We start from the raw sequence: 26179 nt of genomic DNA, 5'->3' as shown, positions 1-26179 counted from the left end.
GGAGTGTCCAATGGTGGTGGTTTCCTAATTGGGTTCTCAGACCGAATGATTGAATTGCGTCAACTCCAGCGTTGTAGAGATGCAGTTGATTATTGTTACGGATAGTTATATTTGAGGGTATCGTACAAGTGCCTATTTCTTCTGATTTGTCCCGTATATTCACTCAGACGGTGGGCTCAGTCACAGGGACTTCCTCAAATAGATCCTGCTTCAAGACCTCCAGCACTCGCTCCTCATCGACATCTTGCAGATTCACAGCAGAAGCAGGAAGTGTTTCATTTCCAGCCACATCCTCATCGATTCTAGTCGATTTGCCAATCTCTTCTGGTCCCGCAGTTCGGAGATACTCTTCCTCCAGCATGAATGGAGACGTCTCTTGTCCTGCAAGTGTCTCCGGAGAAACCGAGAGAGCAAATATTGTGGGAAATTCAAGAACAGCCCGACTGCGGAGAACTTCATTCAGAGTTGATGATGGGGATAGAGGAGCAAGAACTGGGTTTTTGGTGGAAGTTCTTGGGCGGAGAAGATAGAAATAGAGATCGCGGTGAGTGTTGCTTTTGTCGAGTGGCTGCTGTACCACGTTGGTAGAAATTTCTGCAGGTAATACCTTGGACTCAGGCACCGCAGCTTCGTGTGCTTCTGAAGCTCCCGGTTCGCCAGTCACCGTAGTAGAATCAGTGGGTGTTGGGATAACTTCACTCTCAGCGTTATTCATGTCCGAGTTCTTATGGTCGTCTTTTGCTTCCTCGTCAGATGTGGAAGTATTTTGATCCTTTGAACGGGGAATGGAACGATCATAAGCCTCGGATATAGTACATGTATCGGCAATGGCATTTCGAACGGTCTTCGATCCATCACTTGCAACCCACTCCACGGTCCAGGCAAGATATTTATGTCTAAGAATCAAGTCAACGGAGTGTCCGATGTAAACTGCAACAAAAGTTCAACCCACTTAGGATGTAACCGGGACGCGTTTTGCTTATTCCGCGACATTCCTTTGGGGGCACGAATGACCTGGACACCCGCAGCCTCGGCAGCGCGCAAGAAACCAGCTTCGCCCTTGACAAGGCCCCGGTGTGGGTATTTCCTCTTAAGTCCAGTATTTAAATCTTGAGAGTCATCGCCGATATCCTCGCCCTGAATCTCACGCGAAAGGTCGATACCGCGATTATCGGCATCTCTATCCGCTCGCTCGAGACCGCGCTCGATGCCCGTGATGAAGTTGAAGTCGCGATCAAATGCAGACTCTGTAGACAACTCCTTGCGCTTGAGATAGGCGGCTGGGTCACGCACACCAGAGCATTGGGACCAGAGTTTGTGACGTCGTGTACAGGGCAGAGAGCAGGTGCGCGTTGAACAGCGAGGGCATCGGTATTTTGGCGGATTCACATGGCTGTAGGAGGAGAGAAGGTTAGACTAGAACTTGTGAAGCATAGCACAAGGATCAGAGCATACCATATTGAGCACAGATCGCTCAATAGAGCATCAGAGTCGGCCATGGTGAGTTGTGACAGAGAAGTTGTCGAGTGGTGAACATTTGGGAAATTTGTCGGCTTATCGATAAGGGACTATTGCCTCAGGCCGTTATCAGCTGGTGCCTGAGGCAGAAGTCGAGTTTACTCTTTCAACTTCACGATGGGAACATTGAAGTGAAACAAACTCCCAATTAGTGATTATTCATCAAGATGGTCTCATTGATGTTGTGATCCAATTCTGCGGGGAAAAGCCAGTCCTATTCTCTGCAGATGATATCATCTACCGAGGTGATGATCAATCCCCGCTGTATTTCTAAGCTTCGGTGATAGTAATCTGCCCGAGAGCCCTATATAGTTGACGGGTTTGCTTCCATCTTCACGCTATCTTCAAGCTTTTCATCATATATCAATCATGGCTTCGAAGGCACTTGCAATTATTGCTGGAGTGGGCCCTGGTACAGTACGTTTTGTCCCACTTATACCCCCGCCTCATGAGACACCATACTGACAAGACGTACAGGGTGCCTCGATTGCCAGAAAGTTCGCCAAGACATACTCTGTCGTTGTTCTGGCCCGAAACCCAGACAACTATGATCCTGTCGTTCAGGAGATCAATGCCAGTGGCGGTCAAGCCATCGGCATCAGTACTGACGTCTCTGACTCAAAGAGTGTGAATGCCGCCTTTGACAAGATTGCTACTCAATACCCAACCGCCAAAGTTGCAGCTGCAGTGTTCAATCCAGGTGGTGGCTTTGTTCGAAAGCCATTCCTCGAACTCACTGAGCAGGATTACTCAATCGCACTTGCTTCTCAAGGGTACGTCCCTTTCTACGGGGGTTGCTGTCGATGCGACCAGCGCATGTCACCGTGGGAAGCTCATACTAATCATATAATAGACAAGGTGCTTTCAACTTTGCCCAACGCTCTCTGCCACTACTCTTAGATTCTCGTGAATCTTCTGAGTATCCTCCAACTCTAATCTTCACGGGAGCTACAGCTAGTCTGAAGGGCTCGGCTAACTTTGCTGCGTTTGCCTCGGGTAAGTTTGCGTTGCGTGCACTCGCACAGTCACTTGCCCGTGAGTTTGGACCGCAAGGTGTGCACGTCTCGCACACCATTATTGATGGTATCATTGATATACCACGAACCAAGGAATGGGCGAACGAGCATGTGGATGGGAAGCTGAGTCCCGATGCTGTAAGTCATGAGACCTTCCAAGGTTGGGTGAAATGATCAAGTGACTAACTAGACATAGATTGCGGACTCATATTGGTATCTACACACTCAGCCCCGCACGACGTTTGCCTTTGAGTTGGATTTACGACCATACGTTGAGAAGTGGTAGGCAGTTGGGCTAAATCAAAGAGATATTGGAATTTATTGAATGCAATTTGCACGAGTCAAGTAATCGTAAAACCAGTAGTGGAGTGTGAAAAGAATGCTGGCTGTCATCAGCTCTCTCATATCGGAGATGAATTTATAACTATTCTGTAAATTTTGTACTACTTCATAGACTATAAAGCATCAATTCCACTCTACACTTTACTGTTTCTTTCCATTTCTGAATTCTCGTCACACAAGCTTGGTATTCGCTCCTAAAGTAGAGTTAGATGCTTTTATATTGCAGCTACTCAATGAGTCGATAGTGTAAAGTACATGAAGACGAACATCAAAAATAACTATGATGTATGAATCAATGGGAGAATTGTTCAGCGTCCCTACCTCGATACTGCCGAGCAGCGTAGTACTCATATCGAGCAGCAGAGAATTCTCGAAAGGACTTTCCATACCGAATGAAAACACCAACAAACATCAAAAGAGCACAGACAATCACGAGAATGACGATGAAGACATTCTGAAGTCCCATTTTGGCAATCCACGGCGAAAGGGCAAATATAAACACCGTACTGAAAGTATTGCGCGAAAGAGTAACACCGACCACCGCATCCCCAATGATCTGGTTTTAGTGTAAGCAGAGCTGAGCTTGGAACAAACTGATTGGAGGATTGACTTACATCTTGGTATGAATCGGTCAAGTATGTTATCATGATGGTATTGATAGGGGCAATGCCGACATTGTACAATGCCAGGCCAACAGCGATGACAGGCCACGAAACATCATTGTTAAGGCCAATACCGAAGAGTAATGCACCGACAGGCACAAATGGGAGAAAAGGAACAATGCACCAAAGACGAGTCTCGGGATCGTAAACTCCACCGCGTCGACGAGAAAGATACACAATCCACCAGTCACTCATTGGGCCTAAAATTAGGGCACCAATTGTGACGCCGATCATTTTTGGCAGGCTCATAAGCCCTATCTGACTTGAATTAAAGTTGTATGGTGATTGAGGTAGGTAGGTGGACATGGTAGTCGACATGACATCCCCTAATCCTACCAAAATGCCGTACACCAAGGCTGTATAAGCAACAGCGGGAATCGTTGTCATCAAGATGAGAGGCTGATACATGTGTCGGAAAAATGACTCGTTGGGTTCGCTGGATGTTGAAGTGGTGACGATAGCAAGTCTTTGCCAGTATGTTCGTTTGGGAATGTTGGGGTTGATTGTGACCGTGGTGATGTTTGCTGGCAAGTTCTCATTTGCAGATTGAAATAAAACCGAGTCTGTGTCCAGCGTTCCAGGTTGATGTTGCTTTTTTACCATCGATTTCGCCTCAGATATATCCGAAGTTGCAAACTTTGCGTCATCAGATATAACGGACGGTACCGGATGATTGTTATTTGTTGTTGGTTGCATATTCGATGTAAGCACAGGTTCAGTCGGGCAATATTTGGTTTCTTCGTAGCCAAATCCGACAAGCAAGATCGTAATGCCCAAGATGATGACATTCCACCACCATATCCATCTCCAACCTTGACCCTGTGCAACAAAGCCAGCGACCAACACCCCCATAGAGCTTGTGAGAAGCCAAGTCCACACGTAAAAAGCGTTCATCCTTCCGCGCTGGTGCACAAAGAAGACATCGGCAATGGTCATCTGGACTATGACTTCCGCAAGACTTCCAAACAGACATTGAAAGATATTGACCAGCATCAGGTCCGCCACGGTTTGCATCTTTGCCGACCAAATGCTGACTGCAAATTGTGCAATCGTACTGAAGAGATAGAGTGGGCGACGACCGAACTTCAGAGCAAAGGGAATCAATATGACCGAGCCAATTCCTAGGGCCGCACAGCCAGCAGCATAGCTATCATTCAGTATCTCATAGCTAAATCCCAAATCTTTCTGCATTGGCCCCCAGGTTGGAGTGCTAGCGTTGATCAACTCGGCAACCATTGCCACATAGAAACAAACAAGCCCCATGTTCAGGTATTTGCGCCATTGTGGCCAATTCAAGGGGTCGTTCGGGTCATCTGTCGGTCGTGGCTGCAAGATGATGTCTTCTCTGGTAGCGGCAGTTGGATCTTCAAGTATCACGGTACCAGGAGGCCACATTATGTTGCTGTTAGCACTGCTATTCGGAAGAGTAGAAGACATGGCGAAGTAGCAAAAACTGGTTCTTGCATCGGCAATGATCAAGTGCGGAACACCGAGAAGATATATAACACATGAGTGCTATAGGTAATAATTTCGAGGCCGGTATCCCAGAGACGTTTGATAGTCTACCCCAGCATGTCTATTCTATTTCTTATCAATCTTATGAAGCAAGATAAACCGTACATGTCTAGTGGCGGAATAAGCCGCTCAGCGCAGGGCATTTGGTCCACCTAACCGGAAGAATACGAGTGACCAATTGAAACTTGGACAGGATCTCCTATGCTGACCCTTTAGAGCCAATCCATGCCCCTTTGCCCCATAATTCACGGATCATTCCGCCTATCGTGAGATCCATACCAGAGCCCCACTCCAAGGGCTTCACTTGCGGAGATAGACTCTGTGTGCCAGTTGGCTGGAGCGATGAGGGGTTGATTGTAAGATTGCTGCTCAAGTGAAACCAGTCTATATCTAGATCATGTCTAGTGTCTTATGATTGTCAACTGGATTCTAATTTCGGCGCTCAACATTTATTATATATAGGAGTCCGTGATCTGCATGAGACTGAGCTTTGCTGGAATCAATCAGAGCAATATGGATGAAACATCATCCACCAGAGTGAGAGGCTCAATGCCGGTTTCAACTAAGATTGAAACAGCAAGGTTTGGGTTTCCCAAAAAGACAGGATATTCCGTATCACACTGGTTGCAATCCGCAAAGGAGGATCCTCTTCTCATTCATCGCACAACATCAGAACTACCTGCTACTGCCGATGTGGTCATCATTGGATCCGGGGTAAGTCCGAGCGCAGGACCAGGAATTCATGTGATATATGGCTAAGAGTTCATGATAGATGTCAGGCACTCTCATGGCAAAACATGTCATGGCTACCTGGCCTGAGAAGACAGTCGTCGTTCTAGAGGCCCGTCAATTCTGCTCCGGCGCGACTGGTCGAAATGCTGGTCATTGTAAACCGGATCAGTGGCGAGGCTTTCGAGGGTGGGAAGGCGCTTTTGGTACCGAGCAAGCACTCAAGGTATGTTTTGCATATATATTCGGATCAAAAAATCTAACATGTCAATCCAGATTCTGCAAAACGAGCAGGAGACATGGTCAAATGTGGTACATTATATCACCGAAAACAACGTGGACTGTGAACTCTGGGTGGGGGACACGCTCAATGTTCCCATGACCGACGAAGCCGCGAAGATTGCACAGGAGACATTTGATAGTTACCACGCAGCTGGCGGCAATGTCGACCATATCAAGGTCACCCACGACCCCACACTCGCAGCCGAGGTACTGACTACTCTCCAACACTTGGATGTGCAGCAGCTGACAAGAGTGTAGAAATCCCAAATTAAAGATGCAAAGGCGTGCTATGCTTGGCCAGCCTCAACGCTGAATCCCTGGAAACTGGCAGCGCATCTGATGCGTGAGAATCTCAAGAAAGGGTTAAACCTTCAAACCAACACATTGGTAACTGGCATTCAAAGTTCGCAAAATTCTGTGGGGAATTGGATCGTCAAAAGTGACAGAGGTGACATTGAATGCCCCCAAGTGATCCACGCAACGAATGCGTATAGCTCTGCCCTCGAACCATCTCTACGTGGGATTATTATCCCTTCTCCTCACATCTGTACCAAGGTGACCCCACCGTCGGAGAATAAAAGCTACGCAAAGCTCAACAACTCCTATGGAATCATGATGCCCAAAGGTGACTTGATTACTATCGATCCCAGAGCAACCGAAGAATGTCCAGTTCTCTTTGGCGGTAGTAATCCTGGACAACACAGCTTCCAGCAGTGGCTACATGAGCACCCAGATCAATACATTGACGATGGTATCGTCGAGTTTGAACCAATCACTGGTGCCGTTCGGGAATTTGCCGAGCGCCAATTGGAAGGATGGTCAATTGACGATAATAACAATGACAGCGCCTGCATGTCCTCCTGGAGTGGCATTATTGGATATGCAAGTGTTGAATTTGATAATTTTCATGAAAACGTGCTAATAATCGGCCAGACATTGGACAAAGTGCCCTTCGTTGGAGAAATACCAGGACTGGGTGGTCAGTGGATTTGTGCTGGTCACAATGGGCAGTAAGTTCCAGCACGCCTAAAATGTAACTTGACTAATATGGTGTCCATTTTCTTTCGCATTTAGTGGGATGGCGCGCATCTTTACAGCGGCCCCAGCTTTGGTGAAATTGATGAAGGGCTGTTCTTGGGCAGAGACAAAGCTCCCAGAAGTATTCCAAATCACCCAGTCACGTCTTGACCGACTGAAGACGCCCTTGAAAAACAAACGGGATGTCATTACTCGGTTGTAACTTTTGGAAAGAAGTTATCTGTGAGAATTCATGATATAGAATGTGAATCAATATAAATCCGTACAGCTTGAGCCAAAGATAGAGAAAAATATGAAGAGGTCAAAGAGTCGAAAAGCGAAAGGTGCCAATGTATTTCTCAGAATTATATTTGCAACGTTTCTTCAATCAAAAAAAAATAAAAATAAAAATAAAAATAAAAACAAAAAGAAATATGAAAAGAAAAAAAGATCCTGTTGTTTAAATATCGGTCAGTGCATTATTTAAGTATGAACCCTTTAATATACGAAAGCTTGCAGTATCTATTATTTTCTACTATAGTAATCTCTGGGTCCCAAACAAGCCGGGTATACTAATCCTCTCGCGGATTTTCGCCTAAAAGACGATCCAGAAGCTCAGATATTCCATCAGAAATGCCAGAATCACCCATCAATTCCATTTGCTCCATCAAATCATTCTCAACCAGACGACCATGTAATGTTGTTGCCAGTGTAAAGTTTGAGATACCACCATTTGCCTCCTCCATCATCTTCATTGTCAGATTGGAAAGCGTTTCAAAAATGTCCCGATAGGGTGCGGCAGCGTGCCATCTCTCTGCCATTATAACCAGAGCAATGGTACAGTCACTGCAGGTACTGCTCACTTGGCCATTTGCATGTGCCTCACGTGCTGCAGGCGACGTCCATAGGCAATGCAGATATGTAAGTCCCCCCAAAAAAAGTTCGTGAAGTGCCGTCCATGTCGAACTGGTCGGCTTTCCAACGAACTGGCGACGATAGCCGTGGCAAATGCTCTCTGAAGCCCTCATGCATTGGATGAAGACATCATCTCCGGCTCCAGTTGGTCCATGAATAATTTCAGATCGATAGAGTTGTATTATAGCATAGTTGTACTCCAGATCGAACCAATCCGAGGTTGGAAATAGCGTAAGGGGTTCTTTTGCCGCAGGCGTGGGAGGTATTTCAAGGTACCAGTTTTCGACTTCTTCTCGGAGTTGCTGTATAGCAGTCTGGCGGCTATTTGTACGGGAGCAAAATGTCTCGCCGTTTGAGTAGAGAGTGCTGTGTATCCGACTGAGAAGGCGTCGAATCCGGAATGTGTGAATCGCTCTTGTCATATTTGTCAATGCATCATTTTTGGACTCCCGTGGGATGCCATATATTCCTGTTTTTGTGATGCAAGACTCGTTGATATCGGTCGGATACTATGTGCCTTTGTTAGTTAAACAGTTTACGGAAGCATGGGGAATGAGTACCTCGGCATCGACCTCAAAGTAAGGTATACCTTGAGGTCGCCCAAGCATAACGGCAGCTTGAGTCTCCAAAGTATAGGCACACCAGAATGACCATTTACATAACTCACGTCGAAGCGGATCTGCAGTTGACTTGAGGCATTTCGCGTTTCGGTGATAGCCGAGATCAATACACTGACGGAGTGCCATCCCCGCTAGCTTCCTAGTTATTGTGAGCAAACTCGAGGACCCATCAATTTGTATATGCTCACCAGTGGGATGGGCCACGGGGTGCCCTGAGCGAGTATATTGCGCAGCTTAGGATTGCTTGTATAGCCTCAAGATTATCAAAGGGTAAGATATGATCAACATAGACTTGTGCGGATGCGTACAGCTTCTACTGAAATTAGAAAAGTACCGCACAAAGAACATGTAAACTTGCCTCAGGTGAATACCCGCAACTTGGCAGAAGCAAAGCACCAACAGCGTACACCTAAAAAGATCAGCTTGATATTTTTACTGCAGGCCTTCTCATTAAGCATACCATGTTCAAGAAAAATAGAGGCACTGGACCAAAAACATTGGAATCAAACTCGATCGATTCACAGAGTAAAGACCTTTCCCATGTCCGGAAAGTTGGCTCATGTAAGAACGGGTATTGTATGTGAACATTCCGAAAATAAGCATTGCTTAACTGAACTGCACTTGAATAGTCGGGTAGAAGGCATGGGGATGGAGATATCAGTGGGTTGTCATCCTTGGTGCCTCGAGAACTCCCCGTTACAATTTGGCGGAGTGACGAATTGATCAAGCGCGAGAAAGCAAATATAGAAGACGAACCTAAATAGATAGGCTCTGCTCCAGCTGCATTCAAGTTTAATAGGCCGACTTTGGAAGCCAAATCTTCAACTTCCTCCGGCCTGCCATTCTGTCTGTTAAGATCGATTGGCTTGGACGTGCTTTCAGAATCCGGTTGGAAAGAAGACTGGGAAAGCCCATCCACAGCGAGATGATCAGCGGCTAGATCTGGACGATACTGTCTCAAAGCATCTTCTAGGAATGCTACTCGTCGTTCCAATATTTCGATGTAGTCACGCGGCCTCTGTTTCTTCGTAAATGGATCTTCTATGAGGCAATCTGTAGCTTGGATTCAGCGATATACATCATAAGTTGTTGCTAGAAAGGGCACTAACTTGAACTCGAGCGAGAGCAGTTTTCGCAACTTGGGGCATGGTTGTCGCACTGGAGATATTAACGGGTGGTTCGTGAGCAATTATACATCTCCGTACCTTCATTTTTTTCTCTTTGCAATTTACACAGGCGAGAAAGGCTCGGCCTCCTGACCGGATTCGTCTTCGAGGTGGCTTCCCTTTTGAATTCGCAGCATTTTGAGACATATCGAACGGTGCTGATAGAATGTGCAAAGTAAAGGTATTTGGGGCACTGATAAGCGCATTGCCTTTCAACGCCACAATTTGTCACCAAAACACATCAAGTTTAGCGTCAATTGGTCTATTCTACCCCCATTCGTCTATACATTTGGACTTCGGCTAATACTGCGTGATGTAAATTTTCAAATATAATTTGATGTGATGTGATAAAGAGCCGAAAACAGTAGACAAAATGGCGAATTCAAAAATCTAGAGCTCCAGAATGTGCTGCACAGCATCTTCAACAGCCTTGATCATTCGATCTTTTGACTGACAAGAATCCAACACAATTACATCGCTCTCCAAGCGCATGGGAGGTTCTTGAATGGCAAGCTGCGATTCAACCATTGTTGAGTGCATATAATGATTCTCTTCCGCAGAGCGAGCGACGAGGCGCTCTTTCAACCGAGCTTCATCACTAATAGTGAGGGCCAAGAAAGTGACCGTGACGGGGAAATCAAGAAGCTGAGGCAACTTCCGCAGCTCGTCACGATATAACGCTCGCAATGCCGAACAGGTAACTGCAATGGCAGGAGCTGTTGAGTTCTGTAGCCTGTACATCACTGCACCACGGATATGAGCAATCCAGTCCCAACGATCGGTATCCTCCAGGGGAATGTTATTGGTCATTTTCTGTCGCGAAAGGTGCGAGTGCAAGTCGTCGCCCTCGATGATAGGGATATCAAATCGCTGCGTCAGAGCTTGAGCCGCTGTGCTCTTGCCACATCCACAGGGCCCGCTCAAGAATATCACCTCCCGGGAACGTGTGGAGAGATTCAAGAGAGAAGCGTCTGACCAGCATTGAGTGTGGAAATACTTGATGAATTGTGACACCAACGTGGCAGTCAGACCTCCAGCCTGGCGCAGGGCAGGTGCCGCAGCTTGAGCCTGCTGGGTGCTATAGAGAAGAACTCGACCCGGACGGTCATGATCGTATTTATTGGTGAAGAACTCGACAAGCTTGATGGGTGGATTAGCTTTGGGGTCAGGATTTGAATCTCGAAGGCGGTTCAACCACTCGCGCGGTTTTAATTCGTCAAACTCCAAACCTGCTTGCCTCAGAAGCGGCAACAAGTCTCGAGTCCAATGATTCAGAGTTGGGTTTGTGAGATTGACTATCTGTCCTGCATCTGCCGCCAGAGTGAGATCGATAACACTATTGGCAATGATATCCACTGGTGTCCATGACACAAGATCGTCGAGCTGAGGCAGGGCGTTGATTGTCATTGCTGTCTGAAGCATCATGGGAATGGCCTCGGTCGCATTCCAAATACCATGAATGGTATCAGCAATAATTTGGCCCACTCGTAGCACACGAGCCGTCATTCCTGTTTGAAGGGCGGCCTGGTTGATGATATGCTCTGTTACTAGCTTAGACTGCGCATAGCCCATCTCTTGTGCATAGCTGAGGGATTCGGGAAGAGCCTCTGGGACCCAATGACCCGGTGTTCGAGCAACTGTGCTGACCGAGGAACAAAAAGAGAATTTGGCAGGAGAGGGTCGGCGAACCTTCAAGCAAAGATCCAGCAAATTTCGGGTGCCAGCGATGCAGCTTCCCTCGAAGCTCTCCAAGGACCAGTTGAAATTCACTGACCAGGCACAATGGATAACCCCTGTTACCGACTCAACCAACATTGTATAAGAGGCTTCATCCATTCCGAAACGGTTGGAGTTGCCCAAGTCAGCCGGTAACACGATAATCTTCTGTGCTTGAGCCGGGGTAAGCGTATATGACAGGCCTCGTGCGCGTAAAGACTGCTGGACACGACGGCGTGCAGAGGCAGTGGATGTCGCTCGAACCAAACAGTAGACAGTGTTGACACAGATAGACTGGGCCAATTGAACCACCACATGAGCACCCAAAGAGCCTGTCGCGCCAGTTACAATGATGTGTTCGCCGTCATCCTCACCAGAAACTGGAATATGGGATTCAAAGTATGCGCTATACTTCTCAATCATAGCTGACATCCGCTCTTCAACAGGAACTTCACCCTTCGCAGTCTGGCCAAGACGCATGCAAGTCAAAGTCTCTGCCATCGCTTGCAACGACGGATTCTCGAAAACAAAGTTCTGAGATGGTCTCTGGCCACCAAGATCGAGGGACTTCAATATGATTGTACGAAGCCGAATTGATTGCAAACTGTCAACTCCCAAGCTGAAAACATCAGTCGTGTCTCTCAATGAGGCTCGTTCGATGGATGGTGCTACTTCGACAAGTTTCTCGCGAAGGAAATTGATCAGCTCGGCGCCTTCGCAAACCTGGTCTCCCCCAGCAACCTCAACATCGTATATCTGATCAATTTGTGACTGATAATCACGATAGAATGCAGAGCGGATAACAGTTCCCTTGTCAGTCTTGCGGTAGTCGGCGTCTACGGGCAGGGCATGGATCATGTCACGCGATATGTAGGCATATGCAGGAGATTCAGCATTGCATATCTCGATTGCCGGGAAGACTAAATCCACCAGGTCCTGCTCGTGTTGAACACAACTGTTTTCTGCTGGGATTATGAACATCCCAAGTCTTGGCTTGTTGGCCCCAAAGGCAATCGCTTCGGCCACATGAGGGTTATTCCGTGCAACACCTTCGATAATCAACGGGTTGGCTTTTTCCCCATTCTCCAAAACCAGAGTATCGTCCAGGCGGGCGTAATAGCGCCACGCATTTGGCTTAGTTGGGTGCTTTTCGAACAGATCTTTGGTTGCGTATGAGTTGTCAGGGCGATTGCTGGCGACCTTGGAGGGCCAGCCTTCCAAAACACACAGCTCATAAATCCCAGGGGACTGCTCCTCCCATCGGAGGTATGGTAGCAAAGATGGACCTGGGCGGACGTAGTCCCAGTCCAAGTCCGAGCGGTCTCGGAACGAAGTCATCAGTTGCCCTGTTTCGGTCGTTCCGTAGTGAGAAACCAGGCGGACTCCATTCTGGACGAGAGTGTCGCCGATGGGCTTTGGACACGAGGAGCCGCCGAACATGACAAGTTCAAGTCGTGAGAGAACCCTCAGGCCATTCTCCGACTCCGAGAGGAGCTTCAAGGCGTATGGAACCGCATAAAGCACCTCGATCTCTTGGTGCTCCTGCAGTGTAGCAAGAAGATGTGATGCTGTCAGTGGCACATTTGCATTGTACATATAAATCAGCTTCTGGGAATGAATTGCACGGAAGAGGCAACTGATTCCATGGGCGTGAAACAGTGGCAATGTGATAAATCCTCGGAGGCCAAAGTTGTTTGCATAATTTCGTAGGGCGCCGGAGTGAGTTTGATAAATTGGCTTCGGGTGGCCTGTCGATCCACTCGAGTGAATGATCTAAGTGAGAATATCAGCTTATAAGCTCCAACATGGGAACAACACACACAAACCCAACAAATATTGGCAGCTTCTTTAGTACCATCCAGACACGCTGATGGTAGCCGGGCCACTCTAGCTGCAGGGCTTTTATATACTTCTGGGGATAAAGCCTCGTGCAGCACAATGCTGGTTCTCTTAGAAACCTTTTCACCCATGGTTTGAAACTTAGGGTGGACAATCAGAAATGATGCCGAGGTGCTTTCTACCAAGCTAACATATGCATCCTCTGCAATCCGTGTAGATAGCAACAGCACAGTATGTCCCAAGCGGGAAATAGCTAAAAGAGTGATCGCATACTCGAAATCAGATGGACCGAGCAGGCCTACCACTTTGACGGGGTCTGCTGAGGAGCGACGTTGTGGAATCACTTTGGACAAAGTGACCGATGCTGCTTCGACAAAACTGTCTAACTGTGCAGCTCCAAGTTAGTATTAAATTTTCAAAGGAGATAAGTACAAATCTCTTCCGCTAATCATTGTTGTAGGCAAAACTTACTTGGTAAGGTGTATAGTAGTCATAGTCAGTTCCCGATGATGGGTATGCAACAATGGCTTCATTTGCCAAGTGGCCATTGGATCGGGCTCGCAAGAGCCCATCAATAGTTGTAAAATTTTGGCCGAAAGAAGTCTGTATAATTGCTGTTTGGGAGGCTGAGCTTGCTGGCTCGGCTGATGAAAAGAGAGGCTGCGATGCAGGCTGAAGTGTGACTGCTGCCATGTCCAACAGGTTGAGTCAATATGACAGTCAGATATTGCAAGAATAAATCGGAGTCTGGCATTTTGAATGTTCCAAGTGTCATATTTATTTCTCGAGGTTCATTGTTGTCATCTCCTGCGAACCTGGAGTTCCGCTCGGAGTTGTCGGAAATGTCGGATTTCCAGATCAAGCAAGATGAGATATTCTCGCATGACATAGTTCGGCCATCAAAGTGAAACCTAGTTGGGAATAAATTGCAATTAGTTACTGAGCTAGGGGTTTGTCATGTGAATTCGGTGTCTGCTTCGGAAAAGCATAGCGGAGAACTTCTCTTATTCCGATGCCTGTTCTTGTCCGGACAAGGCGCACTAAATAACTAACAGAGTATCAAATATACCTGGATTAAAGATGATGTAGGGCGAGGAGACCCTTAGTCCCATCGCCCCGGAGTTTAATGGGACTATAATGACGAAAGAAACCTACAGTATCAACATCGAAGCTTCCAATTCAAACAGCGAAATTCGATAGGAATCAAGAAAGTAATCATTGCCTAGCAATCTGTCTGTATCAGAAATAATTCATCAAGTTCATGTGAACATCCCATTTTACAGGTATATACGACTGAACATCCTCAAACTATTTCACAAAACTGGCAATGACTACCAAATATCTCATCCGTCCAACCATAAATTGTCTTTGTTGGTTTGGCTGCAAGTCACAAGATATTTGCAAATCAATAGCAAATCTTCGTTCTCATTTCTCTAATTGCGTTATGTACAACGACCGTCAAACCACATATCTCATACAGCAAACTTGGTCTTGTTTAACGGGCCAGCCTCCAATGCAGCTTTACGAACTGCCTCATCACTCACTTCTTCAAAAATATTGTAGCCCCAGATGGCAGGGAAATTAAACCGCTTGTGTCTCTCCAACGAAGTGAGCTTGGCAAAAGCAGGCTCGGACAATTGCCGGACCTGAAGGTTAGAGGCAATACGCGAAGGGGTGACACTCTTGGACAGAACCACAGTTCCGCGCTGGACACCCCAACTAGCAAGAAGAGCACCGGAATCCAGGTTCACCTCACGTGAGACATCATGAACAAGGGGGTCGTCAACGGTTCGGGGCTCTCCGGTCTGGTTATTGCCCAGGGGCGAGTAGGCCTCGACGATAATGCCCTTGCTCTGGCATAACTTTAGCAGTTCCGTCTGTTGAAGATATGGATGGGCTTCAATTTGGTTTGCTGCAGGTACCACAGTGACTTGGCTCAATAGCTCTTCCAGACGACGAATGTTGAAGTTCGAAACTCCAATCGCCCGTACCTTGCCAGTGGCTAGCAATTTCTCCATTGCCTTATAGGTGGTGATGTAGTCGACATCTGCTAGCTCAAAGACCCCGTCTTTGTCCAAGGGGAACCATTTGTCGCCGCCTTTGAAAGCACTATGTCTCACTCGGTTAGCTCTTGTTTTATACGTTCTTCAGCGAAGGAATCAGTAGATAGTAAATGAAGTTCTTACCAAGGCCAGTGCATAAGATACAGATCAAGATATTCAAGACCAAGATCCTTCAAGGACTTGTCTAAAGCAGCCTCGACGTCACCGGGGGCATGCTTCGTGTTCCATAACTTCCCAGTGACAAAGATCTCGTCGCGGGACACTCCTGATTTGCGGATTCCATTTCCGACCTCTGCCTCATTGCGATAAATAGCGGCACAGTCGATATGGCGGTATCCTTGCTTGAGTGCGATCTCAACGGCATTCTCGACCTCCATTGGCTTGGCCTGCCATGTTCCAAATCCCACGGCCGGGATCTTGGCGCCAGTGTTCAGAGTGAAGTGAGTGGTGATGGCCATTTTTACGTTTCAAAGATATCTGAATGTCGAAACCTTGAAAGAGAAATCCACTGACATAAGTAGTTCTGTGATCTAAGATCAACAGGTCGGAAGCACAGAAGGGGATTCACGGATAAGGCGGAAAACCGAGAGGGCAAAAGTCTTTGCAGGACAAGCTTCTCGGATTTGTCTCAGGGTTTGCTGCAGCAATTTAGCCAAGATCTTGCGGAGAAGTCCGGAAGAAGAGATTCTGGTGCTTCTTCCTTTGCCAATCCCCCGCATGTTGATGCGGGTTCGGAACCTGGGGCTATATATCAGGTCTTCGCTGACTTGGTAGTTTAGAACCACGTCTCTGTTCGCTAGTAATTCTACTTCCTCTCTTTCTTCTATGCACAGAGAAAATTTCACTATGTCACAGTCTGATCTCAAAACATCTTCTCTTCATATCGAATCCTCCAAGCCCTTGGACAGGGACCCGATTTTGTTCGAGGGCCTTTTCGAGGAGGAAACACAACACATTGAGAAACGCTGTAAGTTTTTTTTTCTAGTCATTTTTTTTCTAGTCAGTTACTAAAACACAACCAATGGTTAACTTGGTTCTAGTGGTGCGAAAGATTGACCTCCATTTGATCTCTGCATTGTTCCTACTGTTCATCTTCAACATCTTGGACCGATCGAACATTGCAAATGCACGACTAGGAGGGCTACAAGAGGACCTCCACCTCTCCGACAATCAGTACCAGACTTCAGTAGCTATAATGGTGAGTAGATTCACTTTGAAGCTAAGAGAACGAGCAGACATTAACTTGGACCAATATCTATAGTTTGTTGGCTACCTTTTGGGTCAAGTCCCAAGCAACATTATCCTGACTCGGTTGAAACCATCCCGGTATATTCCTACGGCTATATTCATTTGGGGAGGCATATCCTTGTGTACTGCAGCAACCAAGAACTTTGCCGGGCTGATGTGTGTGCGAATATTCCTCGGATTTGCAGAATCTCCGTTCTTCCCTGGAGCACTGTACGTTGTACCTCTGATGTCCGAATAACATAATAATCAAACTGATTTGAAACCAGACTATTGATCAGTTCTTGGTACAAGCCGTCAGAGATCGCGGTTCGAGTGGCAATTGTGTATTGTGGAAATACAGTCGCCAATGGATTTGGTGGACTATTAGCCGCCGGTATCATGACAGGGTTAGAAGGAAAAGGCGGGCTTGAAGGATGGAGGTTCGTGATTATCTAGGAATATTCCTATGATCTTGGAACTGACACAATTAGATGGCTTTTTATCATTGAAGGTGCCGGGACTATGGTAGCAGGCCTCGTCGCAGTGGCCTTGTTGCCGGACTTCCCTTCATCGGGCAGGCAAAAGTGGCTCACCGAACAGGAGCAGCGCTTTGCTGAATGGCGTCTTGCTCGTGCAGCAAACGACGAGGTCGACGAGAACGGTTCTATCAAAGAAGCACTGCGTGATGCCTTCATAGACCCAAAAGCGTGGATCCTCATTCTCATTCAGGTTTGCCAGCTTTCCTCGCAAACATGGACATATTTCTTTCCTGTATGTGTTTCCACTCAGTCTGTATGGTTCATTTCTAATCTATACAGACAATTGCCAAAACACTGGGTTACAGCAATAACGTCACGTTGTTGATTATCGCACCAGTGTACATCTTTGGCTTCATCACTGCACTAGGCAATTCCCTGATCGCGAACCGCACCGACCAAAGGTTCATACTAATTGCCTGGCCTCTCTGCATCGACATTGTGGGTAACATCATGGTCATCTCGTCTAAGGCCACTGCTGTGCGGTACACCGGCATGTTTCTCATGTGTGCCGGTTCCTATTCGGCATTTAGTGTGGTGCAGGCATGGATTGCCAGCACGATACCTCGTACAAGAACCAAGCGAGCCATTGTATACGCCTTAGTGAATTTGTTTGGCAATTCGTCTAACATTTACGGCTCTTACTTTTTTCCAACCAAAGATTCGCCCCAATACCGCCCAGGCGGTATCACATTGTCCTCCTTTGCTGCTGGGGGAATTGTGCTCTCCTGTGTATTGGCGTTTTATCTGCATATGTTGAATATGAGAGCGAGAAAGGCAGAGGAGCAAGATGGTCAGACACGCTACAAGTATATTTGGTAGACAAGGTTGAAGGGATATCGAGAATATATGAAAGATAAGTTCCGCTTGTTCCCACAATATGAGACTGCCATACATGTAACCGAGTGCTCAACAATATTGTTGTGCCCTACGTTGAAGCAGATCACGGTCAATAAACGAATACGCCCTAAACAAGATAAGCTGAAGATGTTAGAAGGATCAAGTGGAGTACCGTTATATATGACTTACAGATAGGCAGGCTATCAAATTGCGGCCAGAAATCAAGGACCAAGTCTTCGTCGGTCGCAAGATTGTCCAGTAATAGTTCGGTTTGCGGATCAAGCAGAAATGAGTCATTTTCAAGACCGGATATGCCCGGTTCATCCTGCCTTGAAAGAATCTCTTGCGTACCCGGCCCATTCTGTTCAGCTTGCGCAAATGCAATCATATCACGTTGGTGGGTTTCGGAAGGAGAAGTATCCCCAGTGGTAGTATTACCGTATTGGCTGCAGCAACAATTAGAATACATTTCATGATAAGCTAGAGGAAACGGGTACAACTTTGTCAACTCTCGGCGCAGGCCCTGTAATATAACGCTGTATCTCCACGGTGGCGCATTGCGAACAGTGGCATCGGCAAGGTGTGCTTGTGCAGTTTCTGATAATCTGTAAAGTGTCGATTCATCCAATGGGGAGTCGAAAGGTGCATCCTGAGTTGAGACGAAACGGAGACTGACTGGGGAAATTCGACCTCGCTGAACTTGTATCAGGTAAAGGTAGATAATCGATAATGCGTTGAAGGCAATATACTGAGAATACCAAAAAGACTGAAAAAGCTGCTTCTCTTGCACAAAGGCAAGAATCAACTCGATTGCGTCTCGTGCCGCTGTCAAACACAAACTAAGGTAGTATTGGCAATTTGCTTCGCACTCTGGCCAGGTCTGACTATAGTTTCGGAGAAGCAGCGGCCGAGTAATGAATATCAATGTATGATAGCGCGCTAACTGCAGAACGGTGAGCTGACGTCTCAGTCCAGGGACTAAGCTGTCCGGCTGAATAATGCCTGATAGAAATGCCGGTAGCTCAGCCTGCCATTCGGCAACTCGCCCGCAAAAGAGTCTAATGATATCGATTTGCTCTTTGGTAGAGACGCCTGTGACCACATAGGGCTCTTTAGCAGCCTGTGTCAGAATCCGAGCCAGCACGGTATGAAACACAGGGGCATCCATCAAACAATCCCGCTTAGAAATTCGTTTTTCGTGGCGGGTTAAGTCTTGGTCATTAATTCGATCAGGAAGATCCTCTTCCAGATCTTCGTCTTGCCAAAGACGGGGACGGCCCAATATGACACTAAGATATTTATCCAATGTATATGAGCACCAAAGGACCCGGCGTTGGCATTCCTTTTGAATCAAATCCTCTTGATCGGTACCCAGACGTGGCCTTTTACTATGATAGCCCAGGGCCATCATCAGTTGGACTGTTGTTCCAAATGTGAACCACGCTTTATGAGCTCTCGATGAACTTAAAAGATAGAGTACCATCAGAAAGCGCGCTTGAACTGAGGGCAAGCTTGGTGCACCCATTTCATGTAGTAGAAGATAATCTGCTCGCGTATAATAAGTTTCACTTCTTTGCCAACCAGAGGTGTCAGCGTCTGTGATACGCCCTTCGTGGTCTGGCTGAAACATTGTCGCAATGCTGAATATCAGGAGTAGAGTTGCCCTGGAAGCAGCCGCCAGAGTGGTTTCCTTTGCATTGGTACCACCTTCAAAAAGATCATGAACCATCAATTCGACTGTTGGCTGGTGGAGGACTCTATAGGTCGGAGAAGCGAAGTCAAAGTACCGTCGGATTAAGATGTCCGCTGCTCTTCGAGTCGGCCATTCAAATTCCGCTGGGCTAATTTCGGGAACGACCCTGTCTCCAAATGAGAAAATTGACACATTGGATGAGGCCCCTTGGCTTTTTTGCTGGGGTAATAATTTTGCGGGCGTTGAGGGTAGGTCTTGAACTACGCGGCCAAGAAAGGAATGTGCCGAGGTTGGCCCCCAGTACTGAGGAGCAACAATCGTTGAGCCTGTCTCTCTTGGTGGCTCAGAAAATTCATCTGGTGCATCCTGGCCAAACTCGACACCTGGAGATCTATGAGGGGTTGGCGGTTGGCCCCAGCTCTCGGAAGGTATCTCCGTTGCAAACTGCTGATGTCGAGATTCGCCAATGGCCTGGTCCTGGTTGCTGTTTGAACTGAAGTTTGCGGAGCTTGGACGTTTTTTCTGGTGGCTTTGGTGATCAGAAGAAAGTGGGCTCATGGCGACACCTCTGTTGTAAGCCGCATTGTAGGTGCATGACAGCCGCCGCTGCGAGCAAGGGCCGCAAGGGAGTGTGCCTGTACACGCTTTCTTTTTTGCTTTACACGCATCACAAGCGCGTGTCACCTTACGCAGCTTTCGTGCATCACTGGCCATTTCCGACTGACTCAGGCGGAGCGGACGTTTTGATGCATTCGAGAACGAGTTGCGGATGTTTGTTCGCTGATCGGATACTTTTCCGTCTTTTCCGCCTTTTCCGGACCACGCGAGTCTGTCTGTCAGAGCCCTATCTTGGTGAATTACTTACTTGGTCTTCACAGAAATTGGAGGTTCAGACATATCTGATCAGCATCTCGCAGCTCTGAGGTTTCAGCTGATGAGCGGTGTCGTTAAACTCCAACGATAAATCGCTAGAGCATTCCAGTGTCTGCACTATATATCAATACCATACCACTCAAGCCAAAGTCTATACTTTTAGAGCACCACAGTTTCTAAAGATGCCTATGTGATGTGCGTTTCTCAGCTGGATATTGCCCAGGCCGAATCTAGTGTGCTTTATATGTGGATATTGAACCCCACGGCCCAAATTGGACAGTAACTGCAATGCGGGTCGGTCCGTGCCTCGGATGTCTAGGGCAATCTGAGTCACTACGACTTTCAGACTACTCCTCTCAACACCCTTGACAGTACTAAAATAGCTTAGCAAATATGGAATCTCTCAAGTCACCGGAATTTCCAAAATCTCACATTCAAACTTGCGAAGGACCACACACCCATACGGTTATCCTACTCCACGGCCGTGGTAGCAATGGCAAGGAATTTGCCGAAGAACTCTTCTCATCAAAAACTTCGAATGGAAACACATTGTCTGAATGTTTGCCCAGTTATCGCTGGGTGTTTCCAACTTCATGCGAAAGATATAGCACTACATTCCAAGAAGACATATGCTCCTGGTTCGACGCCTACTCCTTGGGCGATATCAATGAAAGACAGGAGTTGCAGAAGGAGGGGTTGACACAGTCAATCTACCACATTTTTGATGTCATCGAAGAAGAAGCCAATTTGCTTGAATGGCGACTTTCTCATATTTACCTTGGGGGGATCAGTCAAGGGATGGCGACAGCCTTGTGGTCATTCTTTGCTGCTATTGGCACTGGAAGAATACGGAGTCCATTGGCTGGTATGTTAGGCTTTTGCGGATGGCTACCATTTGCACAACAGTTGGAGGGCTTGCTTTGCGACTCATCCCTAAACAAAAACTCCACGCTTGAGGCACAGCGCATAGTCTCTGGTTTCTTCTTTGACGAAATATCCGCCCAGGGGCGATTACAAAGTAGGAACTCTTTAGAAAACTCTGTTTTCTCTACTCCAGTGCTTCTCGGACATGGAACAGACGATGCCTGGGTATCTGTGGATCTTGGACGACAGGCCTCTCAAATAATCAGACGGCTTATGACCCACGTTGAATTTCATGAGTTTACTGGCGCAGAAAGTGATGGACATTGGATTGAAGAGCCCGATGGTTTTGATCAGATTCTTCAATTCCTTCAAAAATGATAACTCGACCGAAGAAGGGAATGCGCCGCCTAGTGGAAATTAATGGAAGGGCAGCAAAGCCATCATGGGTGGTCTTTAATGGGATATAAAATCATGTATCTTGCTCGAAATAGAAATTTGCTAAATTTTTGTGTCCTCGATCTAGTTGCAGTCACTGGGAACCCAGTACATGTAAGTATTTAAGTCCCAAATCGAACAGGATGGCATAATGTCAAACCTCATGTTCGGCATGTTTGGGTGTGTATTAATAAAATGTGGATTTTTGTTCCGTACATTGTGAGTGCTGTCACGAAAATCTACAAAGACTCGTTGGAGTTTGCGTCCAAGTATGCACTTATTGATTGTTTGTCCAGGAATTGGCCCACCCCACTATGCCCAAGCGTAACTATAAGTCTGCCCGGAAGATCTGACCATGCAAGCCCTTGTACCTACCTTGCATCGCCGTATGACCTCATGCATGCCGTTGCGCTGTAGCCGAATTGAAGTTTACGCTTAACGGTCGAGGACAACTATAGCATGGAGACGAAAAAAGATCAAGTCGCTCGTGTGATCTCGTATTCGCAGGATAGAAACTATCTAGTACAAGGCAGGTACTTTCCCAAACCTACGGGCAGTGGACTATTATATTAGAGGCAGGAAAGACGGTGAAGCCCTGATATAAGCTAAAATAAGCAAACTCCGATATCGCGATGACACATTCTTGCCTGATCGGGGGGCCTTGGCGTGCGCGTGGGCTAGTCCCAAATAGGCTTGGCGTTGTCATTCGAAGGGCGTGCAGCACGTCCCCATCTTCGTCGGACTGGTTGCTTCTCTCCGTCTGCCCATTCTGGACCAATATGTACATCTGCGGATACGAATCTGTGGATTTCACATGATCATGCCCCAAAGCCTCAATCTCTGCGCTCTGAGCGCCCCCCCCAAAGTCTTAGGTTCACGATTTTGCTCCACTATTTCGTTTCCCTGTCTACCCCGGACCCAGGCTGCGGTTTCGGTCTTTTCCAGCAGACTGATTCTTCCATCTTCCACTCTCCATTTTCTCGCAACTTCTTGATTTTGGTTCGTATCCGTGCCGAGGTTCATGAGACTCGCACCTTTGAGCATGGAATACTTCGATTTTGAGGGCGCCTCTTCGGGGCATGGCTCCAATCAGCAAGAGGACGATGTCGCCTCCGTTGATATTGAATTTGATGAAGTCGAGGACGAAGTGGCCAATTTTAACTCTCTGGCCCAAGATCAGCCACTAGAGTTCCCCGATCAGTATATCGGACAGCCTGTTGATCCCGACGGGGTATACCCAATGTTCCGCGCCCAGGAACCGTGCGACTTTTGTCGCCGAATGGGATTGGATTGCTTTGTTGCCAAGCGTGGTGTCATGCAAAATGGCTGTACTTGCTGTATCTCTCTCTGGCGTGAATGCAGTTTCACACATGCCAAAACACCTGGCAAGTTCCTTCAGACCCTACACAGTGTGTCCGAGAATGCCTATGTTCCAACGGGCAGCCTCACAGGAAAGAAAGCTCTCAAGTCGGTCTCATACGGCCCATATGCCGATGATGCCGATGCACGCTCCCGCAAAAACAGCCCTCGATTCTCTCGGAGAGCAATCAGCGTTTTGAAGAGCTGGTTGCGCGATCATAACGAGAATCCATATCCTACTGAACAGGAGAGAGATGGTCTCAAACAAGACACTGGCTTGACAAGAACACAAATCTCGAATTGGCTAGCAAATGCCAGACGGCGTGGCAAAGTGCGTCCCACGACCGAGAGCACTCTTCCCATTCCCGGTGCCGTGGATATTCCCCAGAAAAAGTCCGTCGACATATCTCTCATGACACCTTTGGAGCGTTGGAAATACTCTCCTCCCGAGAACGAACCCGCTACAATCAGTGATATTACCCGTGCCTTGGCCAATCCCCCGTTCGATCCCTCGCGTCCACGCCGGGCCCCATCTGGTCACGTGAGGCCCCGTCGCCCTGGGTCCAGTACCAATGAGTCAAGCCATGCCAGCTCAGAACATAAACTGCGCACCGCCTCGGCCAGCAGTGTGGACACTAGTCGGTCATCTATCTCTGACCTCTCTTTTGCTTCGGCATTCTCTCATCGATCCTCGCTTTCATTTGGCTCAATGGATCGTAAAGATCGTCGCCGTCGCCGTAAGGCCTCGGTACCTGCCAACACATTAACCCATTCCAAGGCTAAATCTGCTCGTCCTTTCCAATGCACATTCTGCACTGACTCATTTCCTGCCAAATATGATTGGCAACGACACGAAAAGTCCATGCACCTTATTTTGGACAAATGGACATGCTCTCCTGATGGTGGAGTAGTTGAACAAGATGGAATACCTCTTTGTGTCTTCTGCTCAGCAGCAAACCCTGATGGGGAACACTTGGAGACTCACAACTTCATCAGCTGTCAAGAGAAAACAGTGCAAGAGAGGACGTTCTATCGAAAGGATCACCTCAACCAACACCTTCGCTTAATGCACAACACGAAGTATCAATCGTGTATGGACAAATGGCAGAGTAGCGTCACTGAAATCAAATCTCGTTGCGGCTTCTGTGGCTCTATCTTCCATACCTGGAAAGACCGAATTGATCATTTGGCGGGCCACTTCAAGAGTGGAGCTGTGATGGCTCAATGGCAAGGGGATTGGGGCTTCGAACCTTTGATTCAAGCTCGCGTCGAAAATGCAATTCCACCGTATATGATTGATTATGAATGGAGAAGTCCTGATCCATTCACCACACAAAAATCTCAAGGGGACGGTACCTCACCTCAGCTCCCCGTTCCCAATGATGCCAACTGCTACGAGCGTCTCTCGCATGAACTTGCCGCATACATCCATAAACAAAAGTCACAAGGCTTGGTTCCGTCAGATGTGATGCTCCAAGAAGAAGCCCGTCGTGTTATTTATGGATGTGATGACCCTTGGAACCAAACCTGCGCAGACAACATCGTGTGGTTAAGCGTACTCAAACGCGATTGTGGATTGGATACTGCTGTGCAAAGTGATACTATTCAGTTCGACGATCTAGGCATGCAACCTCCATTTGCAGTGCATGGCGGCCTGCGGGCCCCACCCCGGGAGCTGAACGTGCTCGCGCGAACAGTATGCCGAGGTGGCCTATATAGCCCTGCAGTCTCTAGCCCGGGCCTCCGCAGCCCCGCCTTTCCCGGAACTGGCTACTCATCTGCCGGACCTAGCCGTGGAGGAAGTCTCTCCGGTAGTTATGCTGGCAGTGCAGGGATGGCATCAGCAAGTGCGGATCCGTCATTTACCACGGATTGGGGCAGCAGTGTGCCAACTAGTCTTCCAACTAGCCTTCCTACCACTTCATCCATGCCAGGAGAAAGTTCTCTGAATCCATTGGTACAACTGGGCTTTGATCCCGAGTTCCTTCAACGACTCAATGACAACTATGGCGAAATCAACCCCGATGAGGTGGAAGGCATGAATTTGGATGACGACGCCGGTCAAAAGGGGGTCGGAGGATACGGGTGGCCAAACTCAGACATACTTGGTCAACCCACGACTCAGCCTCTGATGGGTGAAGGTCCGGCTTCAGATCTGGTCGGTATCATCAATTCCAAAGAGGGCCACGCCCCTGCTTCAGATACATCCAAGCCTGATCTTTCTGGATATCTCAATCTCGAAAGCCAATTTTGAGCTATGCGATGGTAGTTATCTTGACTTATCCAAGGTTCTTCATGGCACGGAAAAGTTACTTGTTACGAATTTGCTTGATACATTTCATTTTCAAGGCATATAATTTGATATCAATCATGCTAGCGATAATACTACAAATCAATACGCATTTCTTTTTCCCAATCCAGTCCAGGCTCCCACATCTCATCCTCGTGAAGTGTAGTTCAGTTTCCAACCCAACTCCCTGTGTCTTCTTTGTACACACGTCACCCAGTCTGGAGACGTCCTCTGACTTCTGATTCCTAAGCATTGCGTACCTTGATCCATTTCTACGCACGTGGCGTTCATGCTAGATCCGGATTCAGACCTTCTGCCGAACCCGCTTTTCTTAGTCGGGACAATGAGTGGTTGACTCATACGCCACCACGATTGAGACCAACAATTCTCTAATGCAACCCATAGCATTGGCTCGCATCGGTCTCAGATGCAATTCACTAAGATTCTGACTTGAGTCAGGCGCTCCCGTGGCCACGGAACCTTCGAATTCATCATGCCTAATTGGGGTTCTACGACCCTCTCCCTCTCGTGTCATGCCGAGTCAGAGAGCCCCACTTTGGATCTGAGTTAGGGCTACACGATCTCCACTATTGACACTGCTCACTATCACTGGCACGCTGACCCTTGAGATGCTGCCGGTTTATTGTTCGGGGATATCATCT

General features: G+C 47.5%; 11 protein-coding genes across 11 annotated transcripts; 5 read left to right on the top strand and 6 right to left on the bottom strand.

The window, feature by feature from the left end:
* Positions 1-163: 163 nt before the first annotated feature.
* On the bottom strand, positions 164-1499 carry N7511_008741 (zinc finger HIT domain-containing protein; the record flags this gene model as incomplete). Its single annotated transcript, XM_057131118.1, has 3 exons — positions 164-896; positions 953-1393; positions 1456-1499. The coding sequence occupies 3 exons, from the start codon at positions 1497-1499 to the stop codon at positions 164-166; spliced, it is 1218 nt and encodes a 405-aa protein (XP_056979106.1).
* Positions 1500-1887: 388 nt separating this feature from the next.
* N7511_008740 (oxidoreductase, short chain dehydrogenase/reductase family) lies at positions 1888-2820 on the top strand (the record flags this gene model as incomplete). Its single annotated transcript, XM_057131117.1, has 4 exons — positions 1888-1935; positions 1996-2291; positions 2372-2672; positions 2731-2820. 4 exons carry the CDS (start codon positions 1888-1890, stop codon positions 2818-2820), a joined length of 735 nt encoding a protein of 244 aa, XP_056979105.1.
* Positions 2821-3168: 348 nt separating this feature from the next.
* N7511_008739 (serine/threonine kinase 16) lies at positions 3169-4933 on the bottom strand (the record flags this gene model as incomplete). Its single annotated transcript, XM_057131116.1, has 2 exons — positions 3169-3432; positions 3491-4933. The coding sequence occupies 2 exons, from the start codon at positions 4931-4933 to the stop codon at positions 3169-3171; spliced, it is 1707 nt and encodes a 568-aa protein (XP_056979104.1).
* A 669-nt stretch (positions 4934-5602) lies between these two features.
* On the top strand, positions 5603-7304 carry N7511_008738 (NAD(P)/FAD-dependent oxidoreductase; the record flags this gene model as incomplete). Its single annotated transcript, XM_057131115.1, has 5 exons — positions 5603-5767; positions 5826-6008; positions 6059-6271; positions 6323-7074; positions 7139-7304. The coding sequence occupies 5 exons, from the start codon at positions 5603-5605 to the stop codon at positions 7302-7304; spliced, it is 1479 nt and encodes a 492-aa protein (XP_056979103.1).
* Positions 7305-7653: 349 nt separating this feature from the next.
* On the bottom strand, positions 7654-8418 carry N7511_008737 (fungal specific transcription factor domain-containing protein; the record flags this gene model as incomplete). Its single annotated transcript, XM_057131114.1, has 1 exon — positions 7654-8418. One exon carries the CDS (start codon positions 8416-8418, stop codon positions 7654-7656), a length of 765 nt encoding a protein of 254 aa, XP_056979102.1.
* Positions 8419-10172: 1754 nt separating this feature from the next.
* Positions 10173-14030, bottom strand: N7511_008736 (putative NRPS-like enzyme; the record flags this gene model as incomplete). Its single annotated transcript, XM_057131113.1, has 3 exons — positions 10173-13271; positions 13325-13723; positions 13809-14030. The coding sequence occupies 3 exons, from the start codon at positions 14028-14030 to the stop codon at positions 10173-10175; spliced, it is 3720 nt and encodes a 1239-aa protein (XP_056979101.1).
* A 779-nt stretch (positions 14031-14809) lies between these two features.
* N7511_008735 (aldehyde reductase I) lies at positions 14810-15858 on the bottom strand (the record flags this gene model as incomplete). Its single annotated transcript, XM_057131112.1, has 2 exons — positions 14810-15446; positions 15524-15858. 2 exons carry the CDS (start codon positions 15856-15858, stop codon positions 14810-14812), a joined length of 972 nt encoding a protein of 323 aa, XP_056979100.1.
* Positions 15859-16246: 388 nt separating this feature from the next.
* Positions 16247-17985, top strand: N7511_008734 (MFS general substrate transporter; the record flags this gene model as incomplete). Its single annotated transcript, XM_057131111.1, has 6 exons — positions 16247-16367; positions 16441-16598; positions 16662-16858; positions 16915-17067; positions 17119-17398; positions 17446-17985. 6 exons carry the CDS (start codon positions 16247-16249, stop codon positions 17983-17985), a joined length of 1449 nt encoding a protein of 482 aa, XP_056979099.1.
* Positions 17986-18130: 145 nt separating this feature from the next.
* N7511_008733 (uncharacterized protein) lies at positions 18131-20410 on the bottom strand (the record flags this gene model as incomplete). The annotated part of the gene is made up of 3 exons (XM_057131110.1): positions 18131-18144; positions 18193-18449; positions 18501-20410. 3 exons carry the CDS (start codon positions 20408-20410, stop codon positions 18131-18133), a joined length of 2181 nt encoding a protein of 726 aa, XP_056979098.1.
* A 552-nt stretch (positions 20411-20962) lies between these two features.
* On the top strand, positions 20963-21811 carry N7511_008732 (uncharacterized protein; the record flags this gene model as incomplete). The annotated part of the gene is made up of 1 exon (XM_057131109.1): positions 20963-21811. The coding sequence occupies one exon, from the start codon at positions 20963-20965 to the stop codon at positions 21809-21811; it is 849 nt and encodes a 282-aa protein (XP_056979097.1).
* Positions 21812-22910: 1099 nt separating this feature from the next.
* Positions 22911-25481, top strand: N7511_008731 (putative homeobox and C2H2 transcription factor; the record flags this gene model as incomplete). The annotated part of the gene is made up of 1 exon (XM_057131108.1): positions 22911-25481. The coding sequence occupies one exon, from the start codon at positions 22911-22913 to the stop codon at positions 25479-25481; it is 2571 nt and encodes an 856-aa protein (XP_056979096.1).
* Between the last annotated feature and the right edge of the window lie 698 nt (positions 25482-26179).

This window comes from Penicillium nucicola, assembly GCF_028828085.1.
Source record: "Penicillium nucicola strain IBT 29836 chromosome Unknown utg000010l, whole genome shotgun sequence".
NCBI lineage: Eukaryota > Fungi > Ascomycota > Eurotiomycetes > Eurotiales > Aspergillaceae > Penicillium > Penicillium nucicola.
The sequence above is the reverse complement of the archived record's forward strand: the minus strand, read 5'-3'. Positions and strand labels throughout refer to the sequence as shown.